This window comes from Thunnus maccoyii, chromosome 14, assembly GCF_910596095.1.
Source record: "Thunnus maccoyii chromosome 14, fThuMac1.1, whole genome shotgun sequence".
Taxonomy (NCBI): Eukaryota; Metazoa; Chordata; class Actinopteri; order Scombriformes; family Scombridae; genus Thunnus; species Thunnus maccoyii.
This window is the reverse complement of record NC_056546.1, coordinates 19,382,606-19,396,723: the sequence shown is the minus strand read 5'-3', so window position 1 is coordinate 19,396,723 and position 14,118 is coordinate 19,382,606. Positions and strand designations below refer to the sequence as shown.

General features: G+C 39.2%; 1 protein-coding gene across 1 annotated transcript in view; it reads left to right on the top strand.

The window, feature by feature from the left end:
• wdr27 (WD repeat domain 27) overlaps positions 1-3,379 on the top strand; it is a 53,184-nt gene extending 49,805 nt beyond the window's left edge. Inside the window, exon 24 of the mRNA XM_042432561.1 lies at positions 2,496-3,379. Coding sequence (XP_042288495.1) covers positions 2,496-2,609 — 114 coding nt within the window. The 3' untranslated portion in view covers positions 2,610-3,379. The remainder of the gene's footprint in view (positions 1-2,495) is intronic.
• Positions 3,380-14,118: the final 10,739 nt, after the last annotated feature.

Below are 14,118 nucleotides of genomic sequence, written 5' to 3'. Positions count from 1 at the left end.
TTGGCATTTGTGAAGTCTGTGCTCTACAAGTGATGAATGATATATCCTTTGGGAGGGAAAACACATCGCTCCTCATAACTTCAAAGCCTCCGCTTTTGTCCATACCACTTTCTGCAGCCACAAATTTTCTATCATCCAGAATGCCAATATTTGACAATAAGTGTTGACCACTGCCCACATTGCATTCTTAATCATCATTTTTATTTCTGCTTTGAACTATTGATTTGTGGTGCTTTTTCCATGGTATTGAGTCAGCATGCCTGACGATAACTTAGATTGTGTGATGTGTGTGACACACCATGTAAATTCTTAATCTGATTTACGATTCTACAGTTCCCCATAAGTTCTTGAATGAGACTTTTAATATAATAAAAATGAAAGCAAGGAAACAAAAATATTATAAAAGGAGATGCAGCCCACCTTTTCTACATTGTTTCTTATGCATGGCCCGTGTCTTGAGCATATGGAAGGTCATACGTCTAAAAAAAATTCCCCCAAAAGTGAAAATAAATGGATTGTGAATGACATAACATTGAAAACCTATATATCAGCAGTTACTGCATTGCATAATGACATCTGACATCACAAATAAATCTTGAAGAAAGGGATCAATCCTGTGTTCCTTAGAAGTGGGATATTCAGAAAAGCCAAATAACTCAGTTGTGATGGCCCAGCATGACCCCCCGCTCTACAGTGAATCAGCTCACCAGAAACTCTGTCTTTTGACCCTAAAGGTCACCCAAAACCTTCAGTCTTCATCAGCTTAGCTCGCTTTAGCCTCAGTGAACAAAGGGTTGAAGGTTGCAGAGATGGAATGTGTTGGATTACAGATGTTTGCTGTAAGTGTATGATGTAGAAAATGATCTTAAGGTGGTTGGCACCTTTTTAGAAAATCTGTGATGTAGTTTCAGTTCTCCTCTTTGTGTTTACACAGAGGACTGACTGAGTGAAATTCTTAGACGTTTAGTCTGATAGTTTTGGATGGCAGTTAATGAAGAGAGCTGTAGTTGCTAATGCAGCTGCTCTCTGACCCTCTTATGTTTTAAGTAGTTATTTTAGCAGCCCAGAGGCAGAAGCCAGAGAGCAACGCTATTGTTGAGTAAGATCCCTGAGTCGATGAAAGAGGACTCCTTGTAGATAGAAGAGCAAGAGAAATAAGCTGTAACTGTTGCGTGGATGAGTTGAAAACATTTTTATATGCTAAAAAGTACATTGTGGTTTTGTGGGTATTTTTGTTTGTGCTTACTTGTCTTCAGGACCCACACGCATCTCTCTGTGTCTATAGGAGCGGTGCTGCGAGGATTACTCGTCAAAGAACAATTAAACCCACCTCAGTTTAGTCTTTGTATGTTTGAGTCATCCTCTGACCTCCATTATTGCCTCCCTTTCCCAGCACAGGCATCTGCTTGCTGGTAAAAAGATGATTTCTTCTGCATAAAACGACTTTAGTACATGGGAAAAAATGTTGGACTATTATTGTACCAAATGTGGTTTTTATAACTGCTTTGGCAAATACTTGTTTTCCAAGATCCCCACTGTTAGTAGGCTATGTTTTTAAAAGACGCTCTATTCTTTACAAGCACCTAAAAATCTCTGAAATCACCATAAATGACATAGATGCTCCACAGCAGATCTGCACATTCACCCAAGCGTTCCCATTTAATTTGAATTGTGTGTTTTGGTGGGTTGTTTTCATTTATTTTTCATCATGCAGGCTTTATGAAACCTTATGAGTCTGTAAGTGGGATTAAGGGCAGAACAAATAACCTTGGCTTCAAGTAATATGAAATAGATACATCCTGGTCTTACACGACACGTAGGCTTGAAAGTCAAGTGAAAACGAAGCACGGCCGTTTGATCATATGATACAGTATACTGTATTCTCAGCAGCTGCTGCAGATATGAATATGCATCACGAGACACATTCTGAACCCCAAATGGAGGGTTTCCTATTGCTACAGCTGCTGATTGGCTGTCAGAGTGTTGAGGTAATGCTCGCTCACCCTCATCTGCTCTACTGGCTGATACAAAGAGATGAGATAATGCTCCTTTCTTGCTAGGAAATATAGAAAAGATGTGATTGTGTGCACGTGTGCTTGTCTATGTGCTGTATCCACATGTTAATTAGAGTGTGGTGTGTGTTTGTGCGTGTGTGTGAGCGTGCATGCTGAAACGGGTGGGAGTTAATGCTAGTTTATTGATATGTGGGTGCCTTATTAATGAATAAACAGTTGACTCACCATGATTAGCACTGGCAAGAACCTCAAGTCCCATTTCTGATTAAACAAAGTTATATAAAAGTTCAGGCCAGGCAGCTTCATGTTCTTGTGATAAATGGCAGGTATGGAAAATCAAGAATCTCTATGGGAAACACAGTTTGACCTTGGCGATGCAAGTCATCTTTAAGGAAGCAGGTGTGCTGCTGTCCCAGTTCCTGGGAATTATCATCCACAGAGTAAAAGCTGAACGTGATGTCATTTTATTTTCTCTTGTAGCTGCTGACTGGGACTCTGGATGGGGAGCTGAGACTGTTTCAGTCCAGCAGCGGGGCCCAACTGTCTCATGACACCAGTGCTGCTGTGCATAGCGTCCCCAACATGACTGCGTAATTATAGCAGGCTGCTGCAAAGTCCATGCAGGTTTCATTAAAACAGCTCCAAACCCCAGGCTGGGATTTCACTGGTGAAGGAAAGTTCTGTTTTTTTATTGTCAATTAATCAAAAATAGTTTCAAGCTCAACTATGTTTTGTTTTTCTTGTTATATGTGCTCTTGTGTGTTCTTCTATTTCTTGGTTTCAAATTGTCTAAAGGGGCCACCTATTTCACTTCACTGGTCTTTGTTAAATGTTCCACATGCACATCATTTGACCACTAAGGGATATCAATGGTTTGATGTAATGTTTTAGGTTTTCCCCAGATTCATTTAACTGCATCATCTTGATGCAATATTTACCCAATTAGAGATAATTACAGCTAAATTTGCCAAAAACAATTTTCATTATTGCTGTCCGTTCATCCACATTCTGGATGGTCAAGCATCACAGTTTGTTTGTTCAGTATGTGGAACAGATGTAGATCTATAATACTGTGACCACTGCTTAGCAGCAGAGCAGCTACACAGGCCTATGACATCAACTGGGTGCAACCTTGATGGCTGCCAGATACACAGATGCTACTACTGTACACTGACACACCCGTCCACACTGTTTGAGCTGCACATTTACTGTACTTTTCTTTCGCTCAGTCACAACGAAATGTTGCTGACAAAGTCACACTGACTTGTAGTAAAAACATAATAATCAAAGCGAAATTTTACATTTTCAAGTGCTGTATTGTTGGTAATGTGTCTGTCAAGTATAAATAAAATGGTATGTCCTGGCCTGATTGTATTTTTCTACTTAGTGTGTATGCAGCCCTGTTACTACATGTCTGTTTATATTGGAAACATTTAATACAGTACATTATACAATTAAATATAGTCACTTGTATTGTTTGAGATCATGTCAACAATCAAAAAGAGTTACGAAAGAACATTAAAAAAGCAAAACTACTGGACACTACATCATGTATGCTCTTAGATTCCATATTAAGCTTTTTCCCGTCAGAGTTTTGTAAATATAATCATACATCGGATAAGAGATTATTATTCATTGGGGATGTTCCCCTGGCAATCACTTTATTTTCTTTGACATTTAAACATCTGGGTACAATTGTCTTTTTTTTTTCTTGACCAGAAAACCTTTACCATCTCTTACTATGCTACCGTTATCACTGTCAACATGTTATAACCCACAGCTGAGTCTTGAGAGAGGCTGACGGAAAACTCTGTCTATCTGCAATGGAATGAAACATCAAGCGTTACTCATCCGCAGTCCATTAGGAAAAGATATTGTATTTGACACATTATCTAACGCTGGCGCTGGTGATAGAATGATAAATCCACTGATAGGCCGTCTTAACTCCCTCAGACAGAGGACTGTTTTCTTTAATTGATATCGAGGCAGACTGCCTGTTAAGATTGTTCTCTGTGCAGCAACAGCCTCAGCTAGGTCAGACGAAATATAACTCTGAAGTTGTGCAATATCACTTCCCAGTTGTTATATATTAAAGCAAGCAGGGCTGAAGCTGCACAGGATTTATGGAGTGGTACCTATTTTAGTCATACGCCACATTATGGATGTACGTGTGTGTGCGTTGGTTTTTTTGGGGGTTTTTTTAATGCCACAAAGATAGGTATGAACTGGCAAGGCTGACTCTGCCCTGTCATGGTGAGCTTTAGTGTTCCTGCAAGCAGCAGAGACTTTCTACTGGAACAAAACATAATAAATTGTCTTTGGAGTAAATTTATGTAGCCATGTTCTTTCTCCATTTTAATGTGCTGGAATGTATGTGAGTCTGCGTGCTTTTGTGTGTGTGTGTGTGTATATTTAGGCCTCAATATCTTCTTCCCTTGAATGAATTAACCCGCTACACCAAGATTCAGTCAGCGCACACTCTCAAACCGAAGTGATATATTAGTGCACACGCACATTCCTTGTCTTTGTGAGGTCGTTTTGGGTGCACTCCCTGCATTGATCTCACCACTAAAGAATGATGTGTTTATCCTTGCAAATAAAAGGATTTAAAGGATAGCCACACCCGTACATCATAATGCACTCTGGTCCAAAATTTGATCTCTTGCAATACTTTGTCATTCAATTTGACAGAAAGAAGAACTTAGTCTGCCTCCAGTTTTGCAGAGTACTAGAACAACAGATACCGAACAGGGCACAGTCACATCAGGAGAAGATACAGAAGAACAGAACTAACTAGTGCAGAAATAGCAATCTAGATATAAATCTTTCCTCTCAGCATCATCTACAACTCAAATATTGTATTTGTATGCCTGTGACATTGCCTATGAAGTGCTTTGGTTGTTCACTGGCTGTCTGGTCTGTGGCCTGGCCTGAGCTCTAAATGCAGGCCTTTACTTTCCCTCATGAGTAGTTAAATAAAGTTGACCAAGATATATACATCATGAGGCACGTGCACTGTAATGATCCCCCAAAGACCTCTGAGGATCTCTGCTCTTTAGTTTTCACGAACTCAGTGGAAGGTCAGTCAAGGGAGGGGAATATTTGCACACATGTCAGAAACTGCCGTCATATAGCTGGGACTCATGCAAGTCTCACGCAAATCTTCTCTGAATATCATATGATGTCCTATGAATAAAAGGAACATGTGGCCAAACTGATAATCTTTGAGATTAGTAGCTAGGTTTTTATTGCTGACTGCTAGAACACATAAGTGATTCAGTTGATGAGAGCTTTAAAATCCTGCTGTAAACACCTGGACTGTGTTGAACCAGCTGTTTGTAAATCCATCACTAATTTTGTGTGTTAAGTCTTTCTGAAGTTCTTAGTAACTACTAGCTCACCTCAAACTAGTGAGTCACTAAATCAGGATGCACCATTAAAGGACCAGTGTGTAAGATTTAGGGGATCTATTGGCAGAAATGGAATATAATATTCATATTCATGTTTTAATTATTGTATAATCCACTGAAAATAAGAATCATTGTGTTTGTGTTACCTTAGAATGAGCCCTTTATATCTACACGGCCATGTTGCACCGCCATGTTTCTACAGTAGCCCAGAATGGACAAACCAAACACTGGCTCTAGAGAGGGCCTTTCGCATTTTTTGTGGGTTTCGCAGCCACCATAGGTTCTCCTACATGCTTGGAGGGGGGTTATTTAGTTGGTTGCAATCTGCAGCTGCACCACTAGATGCCACTAAATCCTACACACTGGTCCTTGCTTAAGAAATGTCTTGTCTAGTAAGCACAAGTTTAAAGTAAAGTGACTGCAGTATCACAAGCTGTAACATAACTTCCAAATATAACAGTATTAGGGGCAAAAAGATAAAATAAACTTAACTGCTAGTCCTTTGTGAATATGTGATTTTGGTTTATTTCTAGGAGAGGGCAATATCCAATTATGGTCAGCTAATGGTCATTATTTGGTCATTTAGTTATTGGCATAAAGTTTTGTAATTTAAGGTTTAGTGTGTTTATTCTCTGAAATTTAAAGTGTCAGGTCAGCTATGTCAACCATATTTCATATTATCTCTTTTACTCTTCAGTCTATACAGGTCAGTCTAAACACTCCCACCTGGCAGGTAGTAGATGTAAATATTTAATAATGACTCATCTCTAAGTATGAACTTGTTTGTGTGGGGCAATCCATTTTAATTTAGTGATTTGTAAACCACCACTAAGTAAATTCTTACATTATAACTAGGATCATTTTTAACTTATGAACAGCTGATGCTATGGGCTCCTGGAATAATGTCGGGATTAGACTATATATAATATTAGTCCTGACACAACAGATATGAGGCTTAGGGAGCAAAAATGAGTGTTGGCCGTGACAATTGCTCATTTTGTTACATGTTCTGTGATGCTGCATTTGGAACACCTCACAACATCCTGACAAACAGACTACCACATCATATTGTTTTTCAACTTGTAGTCTGCAGTGTCTCACCATCAAGTCACAGCAAGAATTTATGACTCTGTGGTTGTTGGCTAGTGTGAGAAAATTATCATATCAGAAAGAGTGTGTACTGTAGTTTGACACCGACACAATTTTTCTGGTGAAAAAATTCTCTGTTGCACAGGAAGTGATACATTTCATGACTCCAGCAACAGCAGTTTGTTTGGAAAAAAATCATGAGCAGCAATCACTAATACGAAATCACCAATCACTTGAAAAATACTTGACTTTATGCATCTAAAAGAAACATTTCATGCAAAGTACTTAGCACCAATGATGTCACCAAAATTCAAAGTCTTCGCATGGAAATAGTTGCTCTTAATTTAATGTATCACTGTACAGAAGTGTCCATTAGTAACAGGGAAATAAAAGCACCACTGACTGTGAAAACACTTTCTCCCCACATGTTTTCCCCTTATTTGTTCATGTTACTCTTCACATACACTTCTTTGTGAATGGAGTGTGTTTAAACACGCACTTTGTGAAAGTGCGTGTTTAAAAAACGGCGCATGTGTTAGCCAGCCTGTGTTTCTCCTTATCTGGTCCATGAATTACACAGAATCATATTTTTTGGCTTGATAGACACAGCACATGTCCCAGCATAGGCCTGAAGTAACTGTCTCTGACTACAGTATATACAAAGTAACTGTAAAGGATGAACATGGATGTTAACTTATAGAGTGACTAGTAAAGATTGGTGAAGTATGCAGACGCAGGAAAAGCCAGACCGGGGAAACCGGTGTCTTTGTACTCAACTGTGTCCTCAGCTGTTCTGGGCTGCTGTGTGCAGACAACGACGGAAATACAGATTAGTAGCAGATGGTGTCATCCAGGGTACAAGGCATAAACATTCGAGTGCTTAACACTCAGATAAATCAACACAAGACCCTTGAGGAGTTAGCGAGGAAAATGGGGAAAACAGGAGCGCGTAACATGAGGTGCCAGATCACTGAACAAGACTGGGGCCACTCAGGAACCCTGTCGAGCTTATAAAATCTCTTCAACTCTGTTTGAATAACAATCATTTGCCTATCAGAGCCATATTTGAATCCAAACAAATGTTATGATGACATATTTGCTGCAGTAAAGACTATTCCAAGTTTTTATTTGAGTCATTAAAGAAGAGCCAGTTTGCTCAGTGTATGGTCTTTGCAGGGTCCCCATGAGGTTAAGATTCTTCGCTTGCTCCATTAAGCCAAGGTGCAAGGGTGAGATGAGATGATAGTTTGGCATCTGAGTATAAACCATCAAGTCTCTGCACATTTCTCAGGTTCATTAACTCACCCCATCAACCTAAATTCCAACCTTATGCTGACACAAAGATAGCATTTCAACATCAACCTCTACCATTAGCAAATTCCTTTGTTTTATGGCTGAATTTATTCCCTAAAAGAGGCAATTTTATGTTTTCCTCTCTAATCATGTTTAACCAATCTGGAGAATTAACAGCACATGTGGTCGAGCTGCACTTCACTGGATGGATGTGATTGGTATACGCATGCCTCCGTGTTTAGCTTGTTAATCTTATTGCTGTTGGTTTGTGATATTACTGTTGTGACATAACACTTGGCCTTTGTTTTTAATTTTTTACTTTTTCCATAAAATGAACAAACAAAAAGCTTTGAAGAGAATGATGCGAGCAGTGTTATTGCTCAGGTCTAGTGTGCTGGGCAGCATTTGAAATCGCATCAAAGCAAACTATATAAAGACCCAAATACATCATCTCTTATCCTGCACTTGAACTTAGTTTTCAGGTTGTGTGGTTGCCAGCTAACCATGGCTATCACCTGCCTGAATAACTTACATTCAAGGAATAACTTGTCATGGCATTGCTCTATTTAATATTGTGCCAGGTTTTCATAACCTCGAATGAACTCCCAATTCAGCAGTGAGGAAAATGTCTCAAAATCTAATTTGCTTCTGCACTGAATGTGCTGCTTATTGCGGAGACATAGACAAATGTTATTCCCTCACCGTGGCAGCATCAAACTAATTTAGCCTGAATGCTTAAAACTTTTCGGTGTACAGACAGAAGCAGGATGCCAGCTACAAAACCTGGATTCAATAATGAGCAGGAAATTCTCCTCTGGAACATTTGGTATTCTTCAACATATCATTCCTGCTAACTGCACCTATCCTCTCTGTGTTTTCACTGATCATGCATCAAAGTTCAACAGGCAGTATATTTTCTTCTTCACTTGACAATATGCAAAACTGAGGTGCTTCATTTTATAATTGTGCCAACAGCAAAATATTATCCAGTTTTGCTGTTTAAATGATACAAATGTGTCATTGTGGCTTTAAGGATAAATGGTGAAGATGGAGGAGATGTGTTAGGGAATATTAATGATTAAAGCTGCACTAAATAGGCTATTGAACAACAGGTCAAATGAGTGTAATGTGAGAGGTGTTACTCATAGCGATTAACTTAGAGCATTAACACCCAACTGTAGTTTTCTCAGCTCTATGGAGCATTTTAGCAACTTTGAGCTCCTTATTCGGTTTTACTACCTGCAACTTTGCTGTTTTTGTTTAGTCTCACCACTCATTAACCACAACGAGAAGCTGTTTTTGCTAAACAAAAGTCCGAGATATGTTTTGCAAGAGAAGACAGAGATAGAAGGAGAGTAATTGAAGGAGAGTAGATTCGGTGGGCCGACATAAACCTGACTCCAAATCAATGCTAATATAGCCGGATTTCAAAAAAGGGAACTGATAGCTAACGTATTAGCCATATTAGCAATGTAACTTGTGTGTGATGTTCAGGTTGTTGTGGAGTTCTGCCCCCAAGTGGCTAAAAAAAACAGGCTAATGCTGCTTTAAATAGTTTTTGCTGGGATATCAGAGGGTTCACTTACTGTACTGTATCACTCACTCAGACATACAGTACCAGTCAAAAGTTTGGACTTACTTTATGTGAAGAGGTTAATGGGATAGATTCTTACATGTTCACCTGACACAAAGTAGAACAAACACTTGTACATAGTGACAAAAAACAAAAGTAATGAACAACATAGACTGTTCTAGAGGTTTAAACAGTGATGGGCCACAAAAAATAGCCAAAAACATGTGCTGTCATTGTAAAACCACACTGAGTATCATTTGACCTGAGGCATTTCAAATTAAATGTTATATGTGCTTGAAGAAACTTAATAGTTTTAGGGAGACATTTGGATATTTGGCTCTTAAGTTGCTAAATGCTCCACTATGTTCACCAGCTTTTCTCTCACTTTCTTTGTCTGACATTTGGTGCTGGGCAAGTAGTGTACAGTGGGTGAAAACAAATTAGATGATGAGAGTGTTGAGACTGAACCGAAACTGAGTTGAATTGCAGAATTGGGTGATAATTCTCTGTGGTTTTGTCATTATGAGGCAACCCTTTCACTTCACAGTCATTGGTGCATTGTAACACAGGTTCTCCACTGATTTTACATATGAAGATCAGCTTATAATTGAGCCTTTTTTTTTTCTTTTTTTTTTTTTTTACAAACAGCTATGTTTTAAAAATATGCAACAAATAAATGTAGTGGAGTAAAAAGTGTAACATATGCCTCTGAAATAAAGTGAAGTGCAGCTTTAAAGTAGCATAAAATGGAAATAATCAACTAAAAGTACATGTAGCTTGAAATTGTCCTTGAGTAAATGTTACTTACTTTCCCCCCACTGGAAATATATGTTGTCATGTGAAAAAGATGTTGAATTGTAACATAATTATTAACTGAACATAACTTGTTTGGTTCTCCTCCATCAGCCATAACAATGTAGTGATGAGCCTGTATAGGCAGTGGAGCTTCAGCTATGCTGCAGCACCTTCTGTGCCCAGGGACCCAAGGCCAGAGCTCCTCCTCCTCTCTGCTACACTGAAGAGATCTCACTCTTACTTTGTTCTCTCTCTCACACACAACACTGTTCATGGTGCTGGCTTTCGGTGTCCATACACATCAATCTTTTTCTAGGTCCTGCGTTGTTGCTCCCTCTAGGTTTCTCTGTCAGTTTTCTGTAAAATGAGCCCAGATTTCTCCCAGTTTTTAAGCTCTTATAAATTTGCTCAATATATCTTACTTCTCTGCCATAACTCTACACATCCCACCAGCACAAGGAGGAAAATGGGAATCTGGAAGTCATTACCAAATGATTGCATCTCAGAAATGAAAATGCAATTGCGAGAAAAGAGGGTGGAAGTGAAATGGTGATTGTTCTGTAATCCCCCACCCATTAACCTAAATATAGGTAAGTATGAGTCAAAGTAAACTGAGGGAGTCACGACTATTGCTACTTTCTTTCATTATCTTACATTTATTTGAAGTTCAGAGCTTAACCCTGGCCTGGTTGTACTTCAGACCTGATTTTAGGGGTTACACTCCTTGGGCATTTTGCTTGTGTTCAAGTCCAACAGCTCAAATACACGTCTGGGAATAAACCTTAGCCCAGTGAACAGTCTGTGGCCTGATTACCTCACTATGACAAGCAACGTTGAATAAAGCTGGCAGTGTTTTGCACCTCACTAAACATGAGCAACCAGCAGGCAGCAGGTAATTAATGGGGTCCTCACAGCCTGCCATCCTCTAAGAGTCCTGCAGGCAACAAAGGAAGTAAACAAGATTCCCTGTGTTCATCCTCCCACTTAGGATATTGGCAAAGTACACAAACAAAAGTTTGGCAGATCAACATTTTGAGCAGCATCATCTGATTTTGTTCTCATTGTAACTATGTAGTTGAAAAGTTGCCCCGATGCTGTTACCCAATGTTGTTATGATCCTAAGCATAATATCACCCAGGAAATATTCTATTGTGCTGAATTTACAAATCATGTATCAACAAATCCCACCCACATAGGTCACATATAAACTGGAGAGGAGAACAAGTCAAACATCGGTTATCTCACTTTGATGTAATGTCTGTTCTAAGCCAAGATATGTGAGCCATTTTTATAAAAAAAACTGGAATTAGATGCTTTGAAAACAAACGTGGTATCCTAGAAACAAGTACTTAAGATCTTTGTTTTGGTTTATACATGCTGTATGTAAGACTCTACTACCAGTAGTATTTTAGTTCTTGTACTGTGATCATGTTGATACTGGTGCTCCAGATCACCATCAGACCCTTGATGACAGTAAAGTTCACTTTCTGGCATCGCCGGTCCCCACTCGGTGAAGTACAGGATGACTAGTGAACAGCATTGTGTGTCAATGCACAGTTAGAACTTCCTTTGAAGCCGGGAAGACAAACTAGAAGTCCTGCAGTGTTGCATTTTAATGATTAATAGTATATGTACAGATCAGCCTCAGTGTTTTTTGGGGTTTGTTTTTTTTTTACAGTTTTCTTTCTCCCCTGTTGCCTTCTCAATTGCCTCACAAAACCTATGAGAACAATTCATGGAACACTGTTCTGTAAAAAGAAGCATATCGTCAAGTCAAGGGACTCAGATGTTGCTGTAAATGACTACCTGTAACAATCCATTTCAGTGAGAGAGGAAATGCTCTGTATATCTTGTTAAAAATGTCTTGTTTTTTATCGGGCAGAACGTTCTGGTGATAGTTCAGGAAGTTGAGGAATATGAATCGTGTCACGGTGACATTTTGAGAGCGTCAGAGAATGAGGTGTTCAGAAATGACATTGCACCCTTGTTGCCTTGTTATGAAAATGTGTAGAAACTGGCACTGACTCACACAGAAACTCTGATTGGTGGTTGCTATGATGTGGCTCCATACATCAGCTATAAAAAATAAACTGTCTCATCAGGTCAAGTGAAGGATCGTGGTAGGAAGATAAATTTTGCGGAAAGAAAATAAGCCAAAGTGCACAAGTGTTTAAATTTAGGGAAGAGACAAAAACAAATGAAGTCAGTGACAGTGAACTGACCTGTGTTTGGCAGGTCAGGAAGGAAACAGTATAATATTTTGACAGTGAAAATTGTTATTGTGAAACGTCTTGAAGAAAAGGTCTGAATCTCCTGCCTTGTTTTTTAGGCAATGTCTACAACCATGGTATCCGCTCTGTGAGGCTGAAACATCTGGGGTCAAAGTTACTACAATTCATCCTCAGGGGGCCATGAATGTCTTGACCAAATGTCACAGTGATACATCCAATAGTTCTTGAGACATTTCACTCAAAGCCACATAATGTCAACCTTATGATATTGCCAGAGGAAAAGTCAGGGGATCACCAGAGTCACTTGGATACATTGTCTGGGGACCATGAATACGTGAACCTAATTTTGTGCCAATCCATCTAGTAGATATTGAGATATTTCACAGGATTAAAGGGGACCTATTATGCGCATTTACAAGTCTATATTTTTAATCTGGGGCTCTACTGGACTATCTTTGCGTGATTTACAGTCCAAAAAGCTCCTAATTTTTCTTAAACTGACTCTTTATGCAGCCCCTCAGTTCAGCCTCAGTCTGAGACAGGCCATTTTAGCTCCTGTCTCCATAAGTCTGAATCCAATCCGAAATATGAGAGTGGACAACACAAAAAACACATGGAAAAAACCTTAGCAACAACCCAACGTCAGCTCGTAGCAAGGAAAACCGTCACAAACAGCATTCAGAGCAGGTTGAGGCCCCGGCTTTTGACTCGCAGGGAGCATTTCTACATGCGTTAACTTCAAGTTTAGGAACTTTAACGATGTTTAACGTAGACATCCGTCATCATAACAGTATATAAATAGCAAAACATCACAAAAAGCAATGTTAGGATCACCAAATTAGAAATTAGAAATCATTAGAAATGATCCTCTTGGCACCATGGATGTCTGAACCAAATCTCACAGCAATCCATTCAGTAACTGTTGAGATATTTCAGTCTGGACCAAAGTGGTGGGCCGACTTAGAGCTAGCATGGCTCAATCTACATTTATTCAAATGCAGATTAAGCTTTCCTGTTGGCTCCAGCACTGAGAAGAACTCTGCCCATTTGTGCCAATGATGTGAACCATGCTGACATTTTGTACAAAAGGTGCCACATGAATAAAGTTAGGTTTGTTAGGCCTGCAGAAGTCTGAAACATTTAGGTGCTGGTAGAAACCATAAAAAACTGAGGCCTATCAATGATTTTACAAAAATCCAGTTTATAGTTTAAAAAGGAGGGCAAGGCACAAACTCACCACTAAGTTTTGACACTGTCCTTCAAAAATCTTCTACTCTCATTGTACATAGGCATATTGTTAACATGAATTTACTGATTTTAATGAGAGCAATAATGTGTCCACATATTCTATCACAGTTACAGTGGCTTTGGAGCAACAAGATTCATGGTGTAATCATGAACAAGCTAATCCCAGTAACTACTTTAGAAAGTGGAGAGTACAGTAAGTGAGTCAAGAGGACAGTGACATCCAAAGAAAATGCTGCTTCTCTCCAGACATTTGAATACTTTACATTATCAATTGTCGTGCGAACAGAGCCGTCATTCCATTTGGGAGATTTTGCAAGGATATTTTACAATGCCAGCCATTCTGGCCAAATTTGTTTCATTGGCATTACTCAGCTTCTGGCATGATCAACATAAAGGGGCTATTTGAAGTAAATCTTTACTTAAAAAAACCATTTCTACCTAACTTCTTTATTTCCATCATTCCC